This window comes from Neospora caninum, chromosome VIII (assembly GCF_000208865.1).
Source record: "Neospora caninum Liverpool complete genome, chromosome VIII".
Taxonomy (NCBI): domain Eukaryota; phylum Apicomplexa; class Conoidasida; order Eucoccidiorida; family Sarcocystidae; genus Neospora; species Neospora caninum.
The window spans coordinates 998,708-1,020,502 of NC_018395.1; the positions used below are offsets into that span (position 1 = coordinate 998,708).

The 21,795-nt window shown below is 54.6% G+C and overlaps 3 protein-coding genes across 3 annotated transcripts; 1 reads left to right on the forward strand and 2 right to left on the reverse strand.

Moving 5' to 3' along the window:
* Positions 1 to 1,394: 1,394 nt before the first annotated feature.
* NCLIV_031280 (putative PHD-finger domain-containing protein) lies at positions 1,395 to 4,832 on the reverse strand (the record flags this gene model as incomplete). The annotated part of the gene is made up of 4 exons (XM_003883324.1): positions 1,395 to 1,584; positions 1,848 to 1,912; positions 2,379 to 3,164; positions 3,744 to 4,832. 4 exons carry the CDS (start codon positions 4,830 to 4,832, stop codon positions 1,395 to 1,397), a joined length of 2,130 nt encoding a protein of 709 aa, XP_003883373.1.
* A 3,181-nt stretch (positions 4,833 to 8,013) lies between these two features.
* On the forward strand, positions 8,014 to 12,678 carry NCLIV_031290 (hypothetical protein; the record flags this gene model as incomplete). Its single annotated transcript, XM_003883325.1, has 6 exons — positions 8,014 to 8,555; positions 9,030 to 9,868; positions 10,634 to 11,169; positions 11,362 to 11,418; positions 11,979 to 12,134; positions 12,469 to 12,678. 6 exons carry the CDS (start codon positions 8,014 to 8,016, stop codon positions 12,676 to 12,678), a joined length of 2,340 nt encoding a protein of 779 aa, XP_003883374.1.
* A 2,741-nt stretch (positions 12,679 to 15,419) lies between these two features.
* NCLIV_031300 (conserved hypothetical protein) lies at positions 15,420 to 20,266 on the reverse strand (the record flags this gene model as incomplete). Its single annotated transcript, XM_003883326.1, has 8 exons — positions 15,420 to 15,604; positions 16,113 to 16,210; positions 16,651 to 16,807; positions 17,479 to 17,580; positions 18,105 to 18,171; positions 18,424 to 18,612; positions 18,771 to 18,835; positions 20,233 to 20,266. The coding sequence occupies 8 exons, from the start codon at positions 20,264 to 20,266 to the stop codon at positions 15,420 to 15,422; spliced, it is 897 nt and encodes a 298-aa protein (XP_003883375.1).
* Between the last annotated feature and the right edge of the window lie 1,529 nt (positions 20,267 to 21,795).

Below are 21,795 nucleotides of genomic sequence, written 5' to 3' on the forward strand. Positions count from 1 at the left end.
CTTTCTCACACACAAGCTCACTTGACAGTCGATTCCAGCCTATCTACACGTGCATATATACATATATCATATATAAACATATACATTTATTCATATTCATATATGCATATATAAACATATATATATCTATATATATACATACGCATTTAGGGTATCTCGTTCTGCTTCGCATTGGAGACTGTTTTCGAAGGCAAGCCGCATGCAGCCCAGGAGATATGAGAGACACGTGGACAGCTGCACATGCGGGCAGATGTGCTCAGATAAGTGCATGGAAGGACACGTGTATGCGTAATACAGCAATAGATGTATCGCCAGACTGTAGAAACACACATCAAAGGCCAGTGTCGATATAGGTATTTCGATAAGAACCTGTGCGTCCAGGGTTTTGGGGCTTTTCAGTGACGGTGTCTTTGTCCCCTTTTGGAAAGCGTAAAAGAGAGGGACATTGAGACGAAGCAAAATGGCCGTCCACGCCACACGACAGTCACCAGAGTCTCCACTTTCTGGTTTCGGAAAACTTTACGCCTCTCTTCAGACAAGGCCGAGTTAGCCGGCACTCGCTCGTCTTTGAAGACCACAGAAAGGAAAAAAGAAGCGTCAAGATACACCTCGTTTTTCTGAAACAGACATACACACGCATCTGCTACGCGTCCGCCTGCTCCATCTCTGCTCTTTTCATAGATATTCCTCGGTTCAACGACACAGATTCAGATAGATGTAAATAAACTGGTAAGGACAGATACTGATATACAGAAAGACATATATGGATTTATAGACAGGCGTAGACGGACGGGCAGACTCATGTGCAGAGAGAGATACAAAGAAGTACGTGTCTGTATATCTGCACAGGCAGATAGGAAAAAGTAGAGAGACACAGAGAGATCTGCACAGATGCATCGAAAGATCGGAGTAGATGACGATATAGAGGCACGCATCCACGGCGGCCTCTCATATCTCTGCATGCGTTTCGATGGTTGGTTTAGTCTCGATTTTCCTTTTCAAAGAAGCAAAGTGCTGCACGTGTTGTGTGCGTGCAAGGTGGTTACGCGTTCACGCGGCAAAAATGATCATTTTACAAGGCGACACTCGACAGCCTGCGTCAGCGTCGTTTCCCTTCGCTTCTGTCTCGCCGTCTCATCCGGTTCTGCGCTTTTTCTCTCGGTCTTCTTCCTCCACCCCGTCTGCGTGCTTGCCTCCCGCGCCTCTCTTCCTCTCGGCCTTCTCCGCGCGGGAGACCCTATCCCTTCCCTTTGTCGACCTTTTGCTTTCTCTTTCTTCCCTCCAAGACGGAACCAGAGACAAACCCCCGGAGCTCTCCGCAGCCACACGCCCGGCCGTTTCCGTTTCCGCTGTCACCGCGCGGTCTCTCTCTCTGCAGTTTTCACTCTCTTGATTTATCGAGACATGTACGTGGACGCGGCGTGAGAAAGGGAAGCGGGGCGACACCCTCGAGTCTTCTCCTGCAAGAACGCTTGGATGACGAGCGGAGGAGGATAGGGGCTGTTGGGGAAAGTTCCGCGTTTGTCTCGGCGCTTCCACTTGTTGTCGTACTTTCGTAGAGGAGGATCGCAGATGTCATTGAAGCTGCATTCAGAAAACGCGCGAGGACGCGGCAGAGATGCAAGAGCCATCGAAAAGGAAACGCGCGAAGAAACGAAGGCTGCGCGGCGGAGCCTCTCGTGAGAGTGTCGAACACGAAATCCTGAGAGAGCGTGGAGAGAGAGGAGAGACCAGGCATCGCCCAGATCGTGGCGCGTACACGCAAATCGCGAAGAACGCCACCGGCACAAGGAAGTGGAAGCAGAGGAGAGGTTTCTTCAAAAAGAGAGACCGACTTTGTCTCTTACCAGAATCCGGGGTCGTCAAGCATCCGAAGAGCGCGTTGCGGATCGTAGCCTGCCCGATGCAGAAGCTGGTAAGCAAACTCCGCGGAGAAAGGCTGCCATCCTGGCCGCGCATGCCAGCAGCGCGAACACCTGTGAAGGGAAGAGAAAGAAAGGGTTGCTTCCTATCTGTGTTTTCTTCCTGTGGCGAAGGCGTTTCGCTCAAGCGCGTGTTGCACTTCAAAGGGAAAAAGGAACTCGCGTGTGTTTGTCCTCAGCCACCCTTTCTCTCCCGTCTTCTACAGCCCCTCCGCTCTCTCCTTTCTGCTTTGTCTCTTTGTCTCTCTGCTGTGCCTTTCTCTTCCCTCTTTCTTGCCCACATCTGGGAAAGACAGACACTCAAGACCACCCGACACGAATCAGGGTAGGGCGGAGGGTGTGCGTTTGGAAGCATAGGCTTTCTCTCCCCTTTCCTCTCCATCGTCAGCCCTTTCCCCTTTGCTCTCTCCTCCGTCTCCAGCGTTTCTCCGTCCTCTCGAGACGCCCCCGTCGGACCTCTTCCCACGCGAGGCTCGTTTTTTTTCCTTCCCTGTGTCCAGCAAACTCGACAACTTGGTTGTCTGTGTCTCCCGACTCGCTTCGCCCGTCTGTGCTGGGACCTCCCTCTCTCTCCCCCCTCCCGGGACTTGTCTCTGCCGTCTTGCCCAGGCCTCGCGCGCCCACGTACGTTTCGACAAAGTCGGCGAGTTCGCCTTGCGTCCGAATGCAGTGTTGCATGCGGCCCGTCGCGAGGCACTGCTGTCTCTTCTCTTCGAGACAGCGCGGCGAGTACACGAGCCGCGGCTCCAACGCGCTGTGTCTGCTGTCTTCGCCCACGGCCAGCACACCCGCGAAGAGCAGCCCCCCGGGCGGGTGGGTTCCTAGGGAAGCGCCGTCGAGGCTCTGGAAGACTGGAGGCGAAAAGTACACGCCAGAAGGCGAGGCGGCGACGACGCCCGGGCGACTTCGCTTCTTCTCCTCGCCAGCCGCCTGGCTACAGCGGACCCGCGAGACGTCCAGGTGCGCGCTGGGAGCGAACGGCCGAGCCGCCGCGCAGGCGAGGTGCGACGGGGTTTTCCTTCCGAGCGCCGCAGCCGCCCGGGAGTAGCTGTCCTGAAACGCGAAGAAGGACGACGCCGAGGGCACCGAGGCGAAGGACGAGGAGCCCGGATAGGCGGACGAGACAAACAGAGAGGCGCGCGCAGAGAGCGAAGGGGCGAAGGGGAACAGAGCGCACCGCGCCTCTTCCGCCGAGGCCAGCTCGTCTGTGCGAGACAAGTAAAAGTCGGGGAGGCGAGGCACCTACAGAGAAAAGAAAGAGCAGCAAAAAGGCGGAACGCGCACGCGTGGGGGAAAGGCGGAACGCGCCCGCGTGGGGGAAAGGCGAGGACGCGCGGCAGCGCAGCATCCTTCACGACACGGACGCTGCCAGCGCGCGCGGGTCTGCCTCTCTCAGGCGCTTCGAGGCGACACACAGCCCAGGCGTCTGCGCCTCTCTCGATGTCTCTCATCTCTCGCGAGACCCGTTTTTCCCTCTTCCCCTCTTTCCCAACGCGAGCCTTTTTGAGAGATTGTGACGCCTTCGCTTCTTAACGGCGCATGCTCCGTCCTCGTCGGTTTCTCGCGGATCGACATCGGCACACGGCGCCTCCTCTCTTCTGTCGCGAGACGAGCAAACAACCGTGCACCTTATCTGCGTGTGGCTGCTCCTCGACTGGCCTTCGTCTCTCTCTCTGTGCTGTCCGCTGGTAAACGTTTTTCTCTGTCTCTGAATTTCTTGTCTCTGTGCTGGTGTGTCTCTCTCCATTTCGCTTTCCGCTGTGCGAGGTGAAGGCGGGCGGCGCTTTTTTCGCGCGCGGCCGCGAGGCGTCTCCGTCTCACCTGATAGTCGGGTCCTACGTTGATCCGCGTCTCGTCGCCCCGCCTTCGTCGTTTCTTCCCACTCGAGCCACTCCCCGGCCCGCTGCTCGACGCGCCCCACCTGCCTCCTGCACGACAGCTCGCGAGCGACGACAAAGAGGAAGAAGGCGCCGCGGGGTGAGAAGGCGGGGGCGGATCCAGTTCCCGAGACGAGGCTGCCGTGGGCAAAGGCGAAGCGAGAGAGAACGCACGGCCCCTTTGAGCGTCGCCATCTGCGCCTGCGGAGCCTTCGCGCCTGTCAGCGCGTTCTTCCCTGTCGTCTTCTTTCTCGCCGGTCGAGGGCGGCGCGCCGGCGCCGCGTCTGCCTTCGCGGTTTTTCTCTTCCTTCTCGTCCTCCTGAGTTCGGCGCGGCGCCGCCCCCGCAGGGCTCGCCACAGAGCTGGGCGTCTCCGAGGAAGAAGCCCGACGCGGCGGCTCTGTCTTCGAGGGACTTGCTGCGCTGTTGGGGGCTTCGCTCGCGAGATCTTCTCTAGTCGCTTGTCCACTTTCGCCGCTGTCCACCGCCGTTTTCTCCTCGTCCTTCTCTTCTCGCCTCTCGCCTCTCCTTTCTGCTCCTTCTCGGCCCTCGGCCTCTCCCTCTCCCTTCTCTTCGTTTTCTCGCTTCTCTTTCGCGAGGCCTCGGGAGGGCGGTTCGTCGGGAGCAGCGCTGGAGACAAGAGGAGACGACGAGGCGGAGGCGCGCAGACTCCTGCGCTTCGCGACTCGAAGAGGCGAGAGGGTCGGGGCTTCGTTCTCGTCCTTCGCGTTCAGCGGCGAGCTGGGGTGGAAGTTCGAAGCGCACGACGCGGGCAACAGGGAAAAGTACGTGGAAGGCGGCAAGCCTCCCTCGCCCTTTCGCTCGGCGCGCGCAACACACTCCGGACAGTACCAGTCATCGTCTGTGAGCTGAGGCCGCCGTGCGGTGTCTAGACAGTCGATGTGGAACGAGTTCGTGCACCCTTCGCAGCAGACGACTTCCCCGCCGCCGCGACAGCAGAAGCAAATGCTGTCGTTACTCTCTCGGCTGCTCCCGCCCACGCTTCGCGCGTCTTCGCCCTCCGACAAGTCCATCGCGAGAGACGCAGGGCGCGCGAGAGACCGCAGTTTGCGGGAACGGCCTGCGATAGGGCACGGAGAGTCGCAGCGGACGAAAAGAAAAGCGCGGAGAGAGGCAAGCGCGCAAGCAGGGAGAGAAACGCCGAAGCACCTGCAGAGAGGGCGAGAGGAGAGCAGAGAGGAAAAGATCGGAGGCGTGTGGAAACAAACGAGACGGAACAGAGGAGAGGGGGGAGGGCAGACGGCACACAAAGAGGTGAAGTGAAGAGGCAGAGGCGGGAAGTGGAGGAAAGAAGGGAGAAAAGGCGGCGCGTCCACCAAAGAGAGCAAGCACTTCCACGCGGGCTTGTTTTTGCCAGCCCCGCCCCAGAGTCGGCGTGCGTCCTTTCTTCAAGGCCTGCTTGGCGCGTCTTTTCCCTTTTTTTCTCCCTGTCGGTCTCTCTTGCTAGACGTGGCAATCTGCCCGGTGTCTGTGGTTTCTTTGGGTTTCTTTCCAGCGTCGAAAAGCGCAGGGAAGTCCCTGCGCCCGTCGTCAGCCGGACAGCTGCCGAGACACTCGAAGGCGCGAAAGGGGAGAACTCGAGCTGCGCGAGAACAGCGATCTTACAGACGGCAGCAGTTCCACCGCATCGGCCAGAAGGAGGCGCACGTTTCTTCGAACGAAACGGACCGAGGAACGGAGACACGTAGCCTCGCCTCCCTTCTTCTCTGCTCGCTGTTCGGACGCGCTGTCCGCGCATGCACACAGGACACTCACGTGCACAGCGACCGGGGAACGGAAAGGGAGAGACTGAACGAAGCGACAAAGTGAGAGAGAAGGCGAACGCATCAGAGACCAAAAGGATCGAACGAGACGAGGAAAGCCCGAGGCTCGAAGACGCACTTCGGCCGAGTGTACATACGCTGCTGCACAACTGCCGCAAAACAGGTGTCGCGGAAAACGGGCACAGTGAGGACGGGAAAAAGTGGACAGGTCGGCGAACTGAAGGCGCAGCGCTGCGAAAAAGACAACGCACACAAGAGGAACGGCGAGAAAAGGAATGGCACGAGGGAATAGCGAAGCAAGGCGACGAAAATATCCAGATTTAAGGAACGACCTCTAAAAACGCCCCAACTTCACGGTCAGCGAGACAACCTAGAAGAGAGACGGCCGAAGAGCGAGTCGCGAGTGACACGTGTGAAGCGTCTCGCAAGTGTCTTCCTTTTCGCGCGTTCTCTGCGACTTTCTCCGTCTGTGCGTCGTTTCGTGCGCTGCCTACCCGCGAACGCGTGCCCGCCGTACCGGGAAAACCTCTCCCTTCTGAGAAAACGATCGCGGGGAAGGCCTCTCGCTGGTATCTGTGATCGCGGGGGTGTGCGCAGGGAAGCAACACACGCAGCGAGGAGAGAGCACAGAGGATTGCCACGGGAAACGCGAGTGGCCGCTCCGAGCGAAAAATGCATCCCGGGGAAAGCCCCGTTTTCCAGGGCAGTCCCCAGCGCCGCGTTGACCCTCCAGAACACTCTTTCGGCGGTTGGCCGAGAGCGAACAGCAAGGCGCCTACGCGCACAGAAAGAGCGTCTCCGCCGGTGTATCCGAAGAGCAACTCTCAGAAGTAGCCGCCTCCTCTTCCCCACAAAAAAGAGGAGAGTGGCTGCTTCCACTGTTTCGCACTCGAGACTTGTCTCCCGACATTCTAGAAGCAGTGAACCCCAACGCCTGCACACAGTCGAGGGCTGACGGCCCACGAAGACACTTCGATAGCTCCTTCAAACAGATTCTGTCTCCAGCCGTCCGTTTGCCACGTTTATTCTACGGAAGAATGGTATTTTCTAGCAAATTACGCAGTGTTAAAAGTAACACCATCCAAAACTGTCCATCTCAGAGTCAGCGGATCCACACGCTTGGCGTCGCGCTGGCTCTCCGCTTGGTCGGCTGTTCCCCGGACGAGGTTGCGACTCCCAGAGCCGCGCAGCGCCTTTGGTTCTTTTCACTCTGTCACTGTGACGCAACGAGTCTCTATGGAGGTTCGAAAGTGCAAACCGGCGCGATGGAGCTAGCGGAGGTAAAACCGGAAGGGAATTTGCCAAAAAGCCTCACCGGACAGGCGCTCAACGGGACCCCTCTCCCCTGCGTTTTCGTTGGCGCTTTTCCTAACACCCACCAGGCTTCTTTGTCGCTTTTCCGGGCCCTGTCCTGGAGGCCAGTTTTTGCGAGAGAAATAGACACGAGAAAGGCAGTCGTGAGGCAACGCGGCCAGTGAAGGCGAACGCACTCTGACTTCATTGCGTTTGTCCGTTTCGCCCCGTGACACATTCTGCAAAAAGTGCTCGAGACCCGAGAGCCAAAAAGAGCGTCACCGGGTGCGCGGGGTGTCTGTACACCCGATGGGAGTTCGGTTCGCTTTCTCCAGTTCACTTTGTGTCTTACCGTTTTCCTTTTTTCCCGCGGGGGCGGGACCAACCCTCATGGCAGGTGGGGGTGACTTCCTCACCGAGCCGTTCACGCAGGTCCGTGTGGAGCTAAAAGCGTTGGATTTCAATATCCTGCCGCATTAAAGTTATTCCACATCGGTTATGGTCTAGGCGTAATGCATGGCTTACGCGCTTCGGCGCCGTTTTTTACGAGCGCAGCCGACGCAGGTCGCCTCGAAGAAGAGAGCAGCGGCCCTCAAGAAGGCGCAAGACACATGCGCGAGACGAGACGTCTTTCCAGGAGTCTCTTCTTGCTCCACTCGCTCGTTTTCTGTTTCGCCTCCCTTCGCAGTTTCGGTGCCTTACCAGTGCTGTAATGGGATCTCCACGTTGGACCTGTCGTGCCCAAGCCTGCATGCACCTGATAGGAATCGAGATGTGGCGCCAAGTACACAAATCGGTGTGAGGCTAGTGAGCGACAGACAGCGACTTTCTGTCTCGTTTCACGAACTCCCTTTCCCCTTCTTTCTTCAAGTGGAGGCCCCAGCCCTGCGCGCGAGCCTCCCCCTGGACAGGTGTCAGGCAGTTCTCCGTTTCGCGCAAGCATCTCGCGTTCCCTGTTCGTTGTGAGGGAACGGAGAGAATCCCTTTTCGTCTCTTCTTGGTGGCTCTATACTGAGAGGAAGCAGACACGATGGTTGTCGACGCACACGGCCTGGGCAGGACTTCCTCCTGTGCCTTTTTTCTTTCAGCTCCTTCTTCTCCTTTTCCGTCTTCGTCTCCTTTTCCGACGTCTTCTCCAATGCCTTCTTCCTCACCTTCTCCTTTTCCTTCTTCTCCTTCTTCTCTTCCTTCTTCTCCTTCTCCGTTTCCTTCGTCTCTTTCTCCGCCTTTGCGTCTCGGCGCGAGAGGGACGGAGGCGAAGTGGTACGACGGGCGAGAAGAGCGTGAGAGCGCGGCAAGAGAACGCAACGTCTCGCGGCACCTGCACACTGTCTACGAGGGCTTCCCAGCGCAAACGCAGTCGACGCGGAGAGAAGGAAAAGAAATGCTGAGAGAGTCTTCGCGAGAGCGCCGGCGGTCCCTCCACGTTTACAGGGCGGGAACTCCATCCCAAGGCCTCGCCAACATGGTGCACGGCCCGTCGCCGTTCCTTCGTCTTCTCCCTCACCCGTGCTCGCTCTGTCCCTCGAATTCCACTTCGCCTGGGAACTTTCCCGTCTCAGATCCGTTCTGTGGAGAGCAAGCGACGGAGCGACGTGACGACTTCTGCCTCTTCTCGCCCCTCGCGACTCGAGGGCAGCCTCACCAGTCGCCGTGGGTCTACGAGAAACGCGAACGCCTGTACGTCTCTTCGATCTCTGTGGAGACCGAGCGAATGCGCATTTCCCCCCTCCTTGCTCTCTCTCAGCCTTCGCGTTCTTCGACGCCTCCTTCTCTTCCTTCTTTCGTGAGGCGGCGAACGAAGTCGCCTTCCTGCTCGGCTTCTCGCCAGGCAGAGAATCACCCCGCCGCTGCGTCGGGGAGGTCTTTGCCCGGCGGTGGCGTCTCCAGAGAGGAAGAAAAAAGGGAAAAACACCGTTCTTCCTTCTCGAGGCTATTCAGTCAGTCCCAACGGACACTCCGGCCTCGCTCCCAGAGTTGCTTTTCCTCGTTTCCCTCTTCGTCCTCTTCTGTCTCTTCTTGTGTCGCCTCGGGGCCACCTGGCTTCTCCTTCCCTGTGTTGTCTTTGCGGTCACGCCAGACCGCGAGGCAGACGCATGCGCTATTTTCGCTCCTTTCCAACTTTGCTTTGTTTTGCCATCCGTTCGGAGACAGCCCGGCAGGCGACGTCTTGGCCGCGTTGTTGCGCGACGGTCCAGGGCGAGGCGAGAGTTTCGCGCGCGCCCTCTTCGTCGAAGAAATCTCCACAGAGCTCCTCGGATGCTACCTTTCCGCGCCGCATCATCCCCCCGTCTGTTCGTGTCCTTCTGGAGCGGGGCGGCCCTCACCGGTGTCGAGGGCCGAGCTGGATGACCGTGGCAGAAGCCGCGGAAAACGCGAACAAGGAGACGCACGCGAACCCGAGGCGGCGGGAAACTCATGCAAAGAGAAGAGGCGCGATAAAAGCCGACGCGACAGAGGGCTAGAAAGGCCAGAAGTCGGCAGAGATGCTCCACGCGTCCGCGCTGTCTCGACCGCTGCCATCATGCACCGATTTCTCGCGAGCTCTCGCCTCGTCAACCTCGCGGTGAGTGGTGCGGAAGAGGAGACGCCGAGGAAACAGGAGATGGGCGAGCGCGAGCCGAACTCTTCGACGCAGCCTGGAACAGAAGCAAACGACGGAAACACCCTGCGAGGCTGCGCTCAGGCTGAGAAGCGAGAACCGAGAGCGCATGCACTTGGCGATTCTGCGCGCGAAGCAGGAACCTCAGAGAGCCCCGTTCACGACTTACAGACACTCCAGCACGGCAAACCTGGTGAAGCCGGCAGAAAACGGTTTGAGGCGGGTTTGCGTCGCAACGCTCTTCCGCTATCAGAGGCGGCAGCTGGAGATCGAAACATGCATGCGGAACGGCAGAGACCAAACAGACTTCGAGGGAGTCCTGGGAAACGCATCCATCATCCTCTGTGTGCGTCCCAGACGCCCCGAGACCGCCTGTTCTACACAACAGTTGGTAAGAAAAAGACAACGCATGCACCGACCTGGCAGGCTTCGCAAGCGCCCTGGCCTTCCTCCTGCTCTCAGCTGACCTAGGGTAGAAAACCTCTACACGCACAGAAAGAGCACACACAGCCTGTGTGACAGAAATGCACGCATAATATCACATATAAAGATGTATATATATATATATATATGAAGATCCATATATCATATATAAAGATGGGTGTATATATATATATATATATATATATATATATGTCTAAAGATGTATATATAAAGATGCATATATATATAATGTTGTAAATATGCGTGTATATGTGGATATATGTGAATGCGGAGATGTCCCGTGAGTGAGGAAAGATGTAGCTAGTGTTCGAGCTGACGCCGGAGTCCTTTGTGGAGGCATAAATGTGTAAGGGATTCTTCCTGATAACCCATCTGTAATGTTCTCCTTCTCCAGCGGTTCGATCCTGGACCCCATACACGTAACGAAATACCTCTGTACATGAATGTACATATATATGTATAGATACCGATGTAGGACTGAACTAGCATGCGTGATCGTGCCTCTGCGTCCATTCGACCTCTGCGAGCTCGTGGCTGCTTCCAAAGAGACCCGGACCCAATGTGGTGTCTGGGACACCCCGGGAGTTTTTGTCTGTTTGTCTTTTGTCTCGGGCGTCTTCTTTGTTTCTTCTTTCGCTCATTGGTTTTCTTCGTCCGTTTCCTCGTTTTTTCGTCACTTTTCTCTGCGTCCATGTCTTTTTGCTCCCTTTAGGCACCGGGCCCGAGCACGTCGTGGTGATCCACGGGATCTGCATGAGTGGTTCGTTCTTTTCGGATGTTTTATCGTGTTTCCTGGATGCGTCTGTAGGTTCCTCGCCCGCCTGGAAAGAGGAGAGCGCCAGCGTGAATCCGAGCGCGCAGTCGCATCCGCCTCCAGCCTGCGTCGCTTCTTCTGCATGCGCCCGTGCGCGCCGTTCTTCCAGGCGAGCGAAGACTTCCGCGGCGAAGCGCGAGACACAGTCTCTCCCGCCGTCGTTCTCGCCGGCGTCTGCGGAGTGTGGCACGCGGCGTTGCCCCAGTCGCGAGAACTTCGCCGGGCCGAGTCCCGGCGCGGAAAAGGCCTCTGGCGCCGGCGACGAGCGCGTGCGCGAGGAAAAGGGCCATCGGAGGAAAGACTCGAAACGCCGGGAAAAGCACACACACAGCCCTCTGGACCCTGCGCTGTTCACTTTCTACAACGTCGACTTAGTCGGCTTTGGCCGCAGTGCATCGATCTACTCTCCGACAGACTACTCACGCCGCGAACAAGTGAGCCGATGGGGATTACGACGAAAAATCTTGCCTCCCGGACGCTCTGCTTCGCCGTGCGTGTGTGTGTGTGTCTTTCCTCCTCAAGCCTAACCTACACGTTCTCTCCCTTCGTGCCGCCTCCCTCGACCCTCCACACGCGTCCACGGGAACTTCCGGCCCTCTTGCTCTGTCTCCGTTCTTTTTTGACAGGCTATCCGCGTTGTCCAAGACATCATCTTCGCGAATAAACTCCCCGCTGTACACCTCGTAAGCAACGGCGATGCGCGCCTCCTAGCGCACATCCCCTGATGCCTCAGCGAAACCGAACCCGTCGAACGCGATGGCCCTCCGTCGATACAGGAAATCCAATAAATAAATATATATTTTTATATATTAGTGTATTTATGTTTTAGATATAATTATGTGGGTATAGATTTAGACTTGTATAGGTTTTTATACATATGTAAGTAGGCGTGAGTGCGAATGCGGTCCGCCTGCGCCCCCCGCTTCCTTATCGTACGCAGATACACACACGTGTGCTTATGTGCACGCAGACAGAGACAGGTGGACAGTTACAAATCCCTTTATCGACCACTCTCTGCGTTTTGCCGTTGCGCATTTATATGTACTCTCTATCAAGTATATATATGTATATATCTGACTAAATGGACATATACATGTGCGCACCTGCGACTGTCCGCCGCCACGCACATGCGTAGGAGTGTGCCTTTTTGGGGCAGTTCGAGGTGTTAGCCGTCCGACTTGTGTGTTTTGTTTCTCGCGTTGAATCCGTTTGGCGTCTGTGTCACTCCGCATTTTCGGTGTAGGTCGGACACTCCTTTGGGAGCTTGGTCGCCGCGGAGGTCGCCCGGCTGTTGCCTCTTGGCTCAGTGAAGTCGGTGCTTCTTCTGGCGCCTGCCTATTTCGAGTCGACGCGACAAGCCATGCAAATTCTAACTGCCACGCACTTCCCTGCTGCGCATGTACGACACCAAGGAGAAGCGAAAGTCTTCTCCCGTAAATACATATACATATATATATATATATATACATACATATGCGCATGTATGTTTGTTTCTAATCAGATATATGTGTACATATATGTCTACATATATATTTATTTATATCTGATTCGACACACACACACGCACACACGTAGAGTTTTGTATGTTTGATGTTCAAGAGAGGGATGCTGCCCGCGTATGGGGACACGCCTGTGTGCACGTGCGCTGTAAGCGGGCGGCCTGTTTTCCTAGAGATCTATGGAACGTGGGGATGTGGGCGTGGGGCGTGGGTTGCGGGCGCGTGTCTCTACAGTCGATCGCCCACCCCATCGTGGCGTTTTTCATTCTCAAAATCGGCCGTTTGCTGCGCCCGGTCTTGGAGCCGATTTTCAACATTGTTGTTCCGAAGGACGAGTTGCCGCAGCTCTCCGTGGCAGACCTTTTCAGCATCGACCCAGATGCCATGGTTGGAACGATTCTGTCCATCGGTGAGGAAGTCGGAAATGCGCGGGGTGGCTCGTGACTCGGCGCTTCAAACGCAGAGACACGCCTCCGGAAAACGGCGGTCTCTGCGCAGCGTTTGAGCAGACATTTTTCTGCCGACACGAAAAAGGTTTTGCGGTAAAAGGTGCGGTCCCGCACAATAGACTGATGGTGCCACTCTCCGGAGACCCGCGAAAACGAGACGCCTTCCATTTCCCTTCACGAGAGTCGAGAAGTACCCAAGTTGTAGAAGCCATTTCCTCATAACCCTACCCTGTATGTATATATGTATATATAGGTGTATAGATGTACGTATATATATGTATGTATAGGTGTACATATGTATATATATGTATATATATGTATGTATAGGTGTATATATGTATATATATGTTTATATATGTATATATATATATATATATATATGTATGTGTAGGTGTATATATGTATACACATGTATGTATAGGTGTACATATGTAAATATATATATATATATATGTATGTATAGCTGTATATATGTATATACATGTATGGTATATATAGGTACATGTGTAGATGCAGGTGTGGGATCGGTGAAGACAGCGGGGCGGGGGCATGAATGTTTTTGTTTGTGGAAAGAGAGGAAGGAGGATTGCTTCCTTTTTGCAGTGAACGAAAGGTTGGAAGAAACTCTTCAGACTCTCCAAGATCGGCGTATCCGCGTGACGATCGTGCACGGCACTGGCGACGGTGTAATTCCGATTCGGCAATCTCAGTGAGACGAGTTTCATGCAAATTCGAAGCCTTTGTCTCCCCCTTACCTCTCTTCTCTCTCCTCACAGGCCCTACAGATACACATACGCATCCGTTCACTCCATCTATAGGTATATATATATATATAAATATATATATATATAAATATATATATATATATATATATATACCTATAGATGGACGTATAAGTGTGGATCCACTTGTTCTTTTTGCGTTTTACCTCGCAGTGCACCTCTTGGGCAACTGACGTGTTTAGTGAGTACGGTTTGTTTCCGAAGAACGTCCCAAGTGCCGTGCTTCTTCAGCCGGCCTGCCATGCTCTCTCTTTTCCGTGTCTTTCCCTCTGCCTTCTCTCACGCGTCTGTCGCCGGCGAAGGAGCTGCTAGACCGAGGCTGAGACGTGCCGGTTTCAGTCTCCATGCCGTTCCATCTCTGCCTCTTTTACGCGCCTTTCGGGGTCTTCAGGGCTTGCTAGTCTTTTTCACATGGGTATAACTCAAACAAAATAACCAGAGACATTGTAGGACCTACGATGCTGAACATGGCTCCAGCCGTACCCCTCACGTCTTCCTCGTCCGTGGCAGATAGACACGGCGCGAGCTCGAGAAACGCCGACGTTTTCTCGCCTCTGGTGCGTCAATTGCGAGTGTTCTCTCAACTTTCAAAGCGTGGTCCGCTCTCTGTTGTTCGACGCTGCTCTGTCTATACGTGTGTATTCGTTTCTATATTTAGGGTTTTGGCGGAGAGGTACAGCAACGTTCAGCTAAGACCAGTGAAAGATTTCGTTCACCACTTTCCGAGTTCTCACAGTCGTTTCACTGCGCATCTCCTGCACCAGGTAAATCGCCTCCACGAGCCTTACAAACCCCTGTGCATGTCAGTTGATCTGGAAGACTTCTTCTGCACGTCTCGTGCCGCTGTGAGGTTTTGCCGTCGCGTGGTTCGGCCTTCGTTCGCTCTGTTTCCGCCCTTTTCCCGAGGGACAGGCCAGCTGTTCACTTTCGTTGTGAAAACGCCTGCTTTCAGGAAGTCCTCCGGTACCGAGAAGCCTCCTCTGTGCGGACTTGCATGCGGTCGCACAGCGTCGCCGCCGCTGTCGGGTCCGCGGCAGATCCTGCACTCGCTCTCTGTTCGCGGCATTCTCTGTACCGCGGTCTCGCTTGCGCAGAAAGCCTCTAAAGTGGCCGTACCCTCGGCGAAACTCGCAGACCATGCGAGTGTGCGCAGCGTGGCAAAGGACAAAACGGAAAACGAACCAGTTGACAGAGAGAGACTGAGGGAGCCGAGAGAGCGGGAGTCGCGCAATGTGAGCTTGAGCAACAGCAGCATTTTCACCGTTCGGACGCCTCCGAACTGTTTGCACGCCTCCGAGGCGTTATCGTCTGCACTGGAGGATGCTTTGGCAACTTCGTCGCGCGCGAAAAGACACGGCTGGGTCGTCTAGCCACGCCCTCACAGTCCTCTCCCTCTGTGTGCACTTCCGTTCTCACAGCGTGTGTGTGTGTGTGTCGAGATGAGTTCGGGCCCTCGTGTGCGAGTCTCGGCTGCCTCGTGACAAAAGCTTTGCACTAAACGCAGCGGCGCCGCCTGTCAATAGCCCAGCGGCAGGTGCGTGCATGCAAGGACACATCTTTGGGCACTCGACTATGTTTGTAGATCTGAACCCGTGTGCAAATAACTATTCCCGGATATCTTGTAATAGCGCAGACAGCGAAGTCACATCAAATCACCGGAGAAAGTGCCTGGCTCTGCCGTCGGGCGCCCGCGACGGGACGACGCCAGGGAGGCGAGCCTGGATGCCGACAAAAAAGACAGGAGATTCTTCTTTGTCTCTCTACGTGGTTTGACCGAAATGACCCGGCGTCTTGTTTGGTGGCGCGGAAAGAGATGCTCCCGCTTGCACTCCCAGCAGAGACTCATCAAGGGGCATTACACAGCTAGCACAGCGTCGAGAGCTTACGCGAGCCATTTTTAGGAGGCGGATCAGTTCGTTTCCTCCTCTCGCCGCGACAAATTCTGAATGAAAACTCAGGACTTTGACGAAGACGGAGAAACAGAAAATATCCACTTAACTTCAGAATCCGAGACAAAACGCCGAAGCGTGACGGCGCCCTCAGGGCCAGCTTGCGGGGCGCCGCACGCAGCCGGCAGGTGGAGCTGTAGCGACACTGGAACGAATTTCATGAGCACATACTCCGCGCTATTTTCTCCCTCTGTCAAGCACAAACACACACAACGATGCAGGAGACACTAAACTTTTCTGAACGTGCTACACCACACGCATCCATATATCTATACATATACATATATTACCCATCTACAGGTGTACATACACTGTATCTACGGAGATCATCTTGCTGTCAACCGCAAATAACTTTAGAAATAAATGTATCGAGACGCTTCTTCATTTACACTCGGGCACGACAGAGAATAAGCATAAGTGAGAGGGACTAGCAGACCTCCCCACAGACGTAATTCGATGAACAATGTTTGTGTAAGGAGATGGCTGCTCGCATGGCAGCAATGCTGTTGCGACTCTGAGATACTTCGGATTTTTGCTTGCTGCTGATCAAGACGCTAAACTAAACCGATGTACATGTTTATGTATATCTATACGTTTGCATATATATATATATATGTCAATTGTGATTGCATACAGATGGAAAGAGCGTTTGCATGCAGCGCATATATTGATTGCGAAATCGAATAAGCATCTCTTACCAGGTATCGCAACAGCCCACGCATTACGCCAGTAGTGTCTTCGATATTCGGGAGCAGTGATGGGCACAGCGAAGCCGGAGAGAAGGACACTCGCGCCGCTGCAGGACGACAGAAAACGCGGGCTGCCTTCTGCGCATGCTAACGGCTTTTCGAAATTTAGGACGCCACCGCACAGAACGCATGCGCATTCCGGTATCGACGAGCACACGCAGAGACTCGTAGAGATGGAGGACGAGACACTCCTCAAAAACGCGCAGCAGAGGGACATGAGGCACAACATCTACTTTGACCTTTGAAACCACGCAAAATGCACACACCTGATGCGTCTATAGATGGGAATACACACGTATGCAGAGGCATGCATATCTCTCTCTCTCTGTATATATATATATGTATATATATATATATATCTGTGCGTGGGCAGGTTTACGTCGGAAACGAATGTAGATGCACTTGGCGACTTTGTAGTCGCCGGCTAGGGGCCAATATTTGTAAAATATTTAAGGGTGGTTTTTTGCTGTCTGCGACAAAGACAAACCTTGATCGCTGGACGTAGAGAAGAGACAGCGTTGGCGTTCTCAGTGGTGAGCTATCCTTCGGTGAGGGGTGGGACATGAACGTCCTGTACAGGCTTCCTGACCGATGGAGCGCGAAGTGGATGAAATTGAAGGGCAGGGAAAATTCGCTTTGCTTCCCTGAAACAATGAAAACCTCGACACGGCCACAAGGCTCGGCTGGTAACCGGAAAACGATAAGCGCATCGGGGGCGCGGTGGGCGGAGTCACGATGAAGTCAGAAGTGCAGTGTACATACAGGAGCGCGTGCACGTGGATGTGTCTACCCTGCCGTTAACCGTGACGACAGCGAACTACGCTTCCTCGCGATTCACAAGCATACACAATCCACACATCCACACATGCAAAGCTACGAAAAGAGACGAAACTACAGGCATGTAGACAAACGAGCTTTTCTGAGGTAAATACTCTGTGCAGCGACAGAGAGACGCATTGAAGAAAGGGAGGAAGAAGCACTACACATATATGGAAACTCACACGAAACGATGTGAGCCAGCGCATCGACACAAATTCATGTACCTATCTGAAAAGAAGAAAAGACACTCCCAAGGCCTACAAATACAGAAGCCGTTACAGATATCTATATCTATGCATGTATATGGCTTCGTGTGAATACATATATGCGTATATTTTCATATGCATACATGTATGTACATAACATGCATATATACGGACACTTGTATGAGAGTACATGAGTATGGATGCATGGTTATGCTCCCTGTTGCCGCTCTCTCTCGAGCGATGCCTTAGAAAAGACGCGAGAAGCGGCAAACGGAACTGTGGAAACTTACCGACGAAGAGGTCCGTTAAGGAGTTGTTTCGAATGCCTGGAATGACGTCTTTGTCCGGAAGTTTGAGCAGGCCTGATTCGGGTAAATGCGGCTCGAGAAGTGCTGAGACGAGAAAGACACCCAAAAAGTTGAGCGCTGTGTCGGCCCTCCTGCGATTGAGGCGGTCCTCTCTCTCTCCATTTGGAAAACAAATCACTTCTACAGCTCCCAGCAACTGCACAGAGAAAAGCGATCGGCATGTGCCCAGACGACACTACAGAGACAGGTTGAGTGAGGTATAAGTACCTACACAAACAGGCATGCATATATAACATACACAGATAGATGCCATGCATTTCGATGTGCTGATCAACGTTTTTCAGTTTGGAGAGAGGGTTTGATGCGTTGTCCTAATCCCGTGTGCAAGTGTGTCCTTAGCCGGGACAACGGAGCAGCGACAAGAAACCACGCAGGTTTTTTCACTTGGCACCGCGACTGCGTGAGCGCGTTACGAGACAAAAACCTCGAGAAGAGCAGGCCTACATCTCCAGTATGGACGAAGCGATGGACGGTCTGTGTATAAAAGGATACACGATAGGCACGAATGTATCTGCACATAAATCTGTGCAGCCCGGCCTCTGTCTTACCTGTGTGTGCGACCTCGCCGTCGCTGTCGACAGGAAGGCAGAAACAGAGTGAACCGCCCGCGACAACCTAGCAAAGGAGACACAGGGAGTGCGCCAGGGAGGCCAGAACGCAAAACAACTCAGAGCCCGGAGTCGGCAAAGGGATTTAAAGAAGACAGAGGAGAATCATGGAAGAGCGGCGAGGGACCGCAAACCGAGGCCTGAGGTCTGTGCGAATGCCTGAGACTGGGTTCCCCCACTTGCACAAGGCCAGAGAAAGCCACAGTGTCTCTACCCGCGAAGATGAGACTCGGGGGATTTGAAGACGGAAACGACTTACATCCATCGCCGCGCGAAGGACACTTTCCTCGTCCTGGAGGGCTTGAAGCGCGTCTTCTCTCTCTTGCGTTTTGAACGCGATTGCGGCTTTGAAGATTGCCGCTGCCGTGGCGACGGGCAGACACGTGCATGCGAGAAAGAGCAGAACGCCTCGGACGCGACTCGCCCGCGCGGAGCGCGGGGCGGCAGTCTGAGACGAGAGACGCACGCAGAAAGGGGGAGAAAAGGCATGCGAGTGGAAGCGAAAAGGCCAAAGAGAGAGGTCAGGGAAACCCAGAGAGAGCGCCTGGCGAGGACATACGCACGAGGAGAGACGCGAGAGAGCGTTTCTCTTTGTTTCAACCTCACCTCCCTGGAAGCCTTAGGAAAGCGACCGGCTTGTGCCAAATCCGCCATCAAGATTTGGGCTGGCTCTGCACGGAGAGAAGAAGACGGAGAAGGAGAGGGAGGAGAGGGAAGAGCGGGAGAAGGTGCGGCCGAAGGAGTCGCGACAGGGGCGTCTTGTTCGGGAGAGCGCGCGGTTTCAGTTTTTTGAGGTCCTCTGTTAGGTGTGCTGAAGTGACGCCTTGCAACGAAAGGCGCGTCGCCCGCATGCAGAGAAGAAACGCATGCAGAGGGGGCATCAGAAGAACAGGACGGAGGGACGACCAGGGAGGAAGAAACGGTTCCAAGAACCCGTCCTCCGTGACAAGACACGAGTGAGGAAGACAGCGGGGAAGAACAAGAGACAGGAGAGACACGAGAGACAGGAGAAGCAGGAGAGACACGAGAGACAGGAGAAACAGGAGAAACAGGAGAGACAGCAGAGACAGGAGAAACACGAGAGAGAGAGGAAACCGAGGAGAGAGGGTGAGGGAAACGGAGAGGAAGAGAGGAAGGAACGCAGCGCAGGCCAGAAGCGACACTGAGGCGGGGGGGATCTCCGGTGTCCTTTTTCCACGCGCACATCGCCACGGGCGAACGCGGGTTGGTGGAAGAGCGAAGAAGACAAGAAAGCGAAAGGGAGAGAGGCGCGAACGCCTTGGGTAGCGTAGCCATGGGGCGCCTCATTTTGTGCTCAGGCAGACGCGGGGAGTCGAGGCCCTCACTCGTATGATTTGCGCAGCGCGAACCGGAGCGAAGGGAGACTGCGTGCGCCAGCGGCAGATTTTTGGGGAAAAAGATGAAAACAAACGCACGGACAAAAAAAAGACTTGCACGGGACATCAACGAAGCAAATCGCGGTGCGTTTTGTGCCTCCGGCCTCTAAAACCCCGTGGGTACCTCTTCAGGGGCTCGAAAAAACGACTGCCTGGGGATCATACACGGATCAAAAGGCTCCTGCATCAAGAGGGGAAGAAGGCTGGGGAAAAGTGCTACCCGTGGCCTTGAAGGCTGGACTGGCGTCAGAAACTCTGGAGTTTCAGACTCGGTAAGACAGCGTAGCCGCTTGAGAAATTTTCAAATGGCGAATGCGCCCGGTGTCGAAGCCCCACGAGTGACGCGGCCAGCGGAGAGACAGGTGTACAGACACCCGAGACACGGGGTTTTCCGGGGACGGAAAACTTTGATTCGGAAAGAAAGTGCCTTTCAAAACGCCATTGCTGTCAGGCCTGAACACGAAAACACGAAAAGAAGGGTTTTTGCCACCAGGGAAGACAGAGCAAGAGTAGAAGAACGTCGCAGATGCAGAGTGAGACGGGGTGTTTTCGGGGCATGCTGCTACTCAAACGAGTGAAGCACAGACCAACGCTAGACACACCGACGGGTTTTGTCGGCTACTTCGTCGATAATTCCTCGGTGTATCCCTTCTCCTTTGAAGGCCACGCACCTGCGTTGCCCATTTTTAGAGCGCGTTCGGCCATCCTCACTTCTCCCGAGATTTCTAGAAAACCGAAAGCCTCCGAGCTGGGACTCGACAAACCCGCGAGACACAGCACACGGTTTGCTTGTCCGAGTCTGTGCAGACTGCATGCGGAACCGAGAGCCGCAGAATGGGGCCGTCTGGGAAAAAAGAGAAAATACAAGGAACGCCCAGGCGACGCAGCGCTTCTCGCCCAGCTCCTTCGTTTGTACGAGGGTCGGGCAGGAGGCTGGGCGTGCGGAAACATGCACATTTGTTCGTCGCGCATTTCTCTTGGAGACTGGAGCCGTGCCCGTTGGAAGAACGTGAGAGAATGGAAGGGGAGAGTTTCCGCAGCTCGCCAGCCGTGTATTGCTCCCTTTCTTAAAAGAGACAAAGGAACAGTGGTGAGCGTACTGGTCGCGCGTTTCGAACTCGAGGGAAAGACACCCCCGTGACAGAGCATTGAGAGAGCAACACGCTGCACAGGAACAGGAACAGGAAAGCCGCACAGGAAGAGAAAGCCGGGAAGCGCCGAGATTTCGTGTTTGCCGTTTTAGGCTTAGGAAAGGAGAGAATTCGAAGGCCGGAAGTTCTGGAAAGACCTGTGTCTCGTTCGCTGGAGTTGAGGTCAGAGGCGTCCGAGTTGCCTGTTTCTGTGTGTGACAGCGGGAGGCTCATTCGCCCTTTGAACGCGTTTTCGAAGGATCAACCACGGGGACGCATGCAGACTTCTTCATTTGCTTTGCTCCAGCCTACGAGGAGAAACACAAGGATCATCAAAACGTCGGTCGGGTTAAACCGACCTGGAGCAGGGGGGAACGATAGACCCGCAGGCGAAACGGCTGTTGTACGGCAGTTTTGAAAGTATTCGTGCACATGCATCAGCGGGTTTGTACTTGCATCAACTTATACTTATGTAGCAGCAGATGGAGATGCGCATACAGGTGAATTGGAAGGACTACCTAGACGAACTGCATCTTAGGATCCAGTCGGGAAACTCTGTATTTCTCAAGGGTGAAAAACCCACACGCAAAACCGTGGACAATGTTTGTTCGAGGCTCGTGCTAGGCATAAAGGAAAGTGAACTCGATTACATACGGAAGAACCGATCCGCAGGCCGCCAGTCGACGCTCCCTTTCACTTCAAACTTAGAAATCTCGATTTCAAATGGTGTCGGTCGAGTACGACGCCGCTTTCTTACATATTTCGGTGCCGTCCGTGTGCAAAAGACCACCGTACAGACGCAATGCGTTTCCCGCTTCCGTAGATCAAGATCGGGATTTCTCGGCAATGAACATTCTTCAAAGACTCTATTTAGACAGAGTCTCGGGTGGCAATCTGTGGGGAAGGCGTTTGTGCAGAGAAATCCTCCGCATTGTGACAAGAGTTTTTCCTGGAATGAGGCCGGTGGATTTCTTGAGAGAACTGTTCAGTGACTGATACACAAGAGAAATTTGGAGTTCCGCTCTCGTCATTCGGTACGTGCCCACAAGAAATCCGAGACTGCCGTCATAAAAACAAAGGCTCTTTTTGGAACCGAGTCCGTCT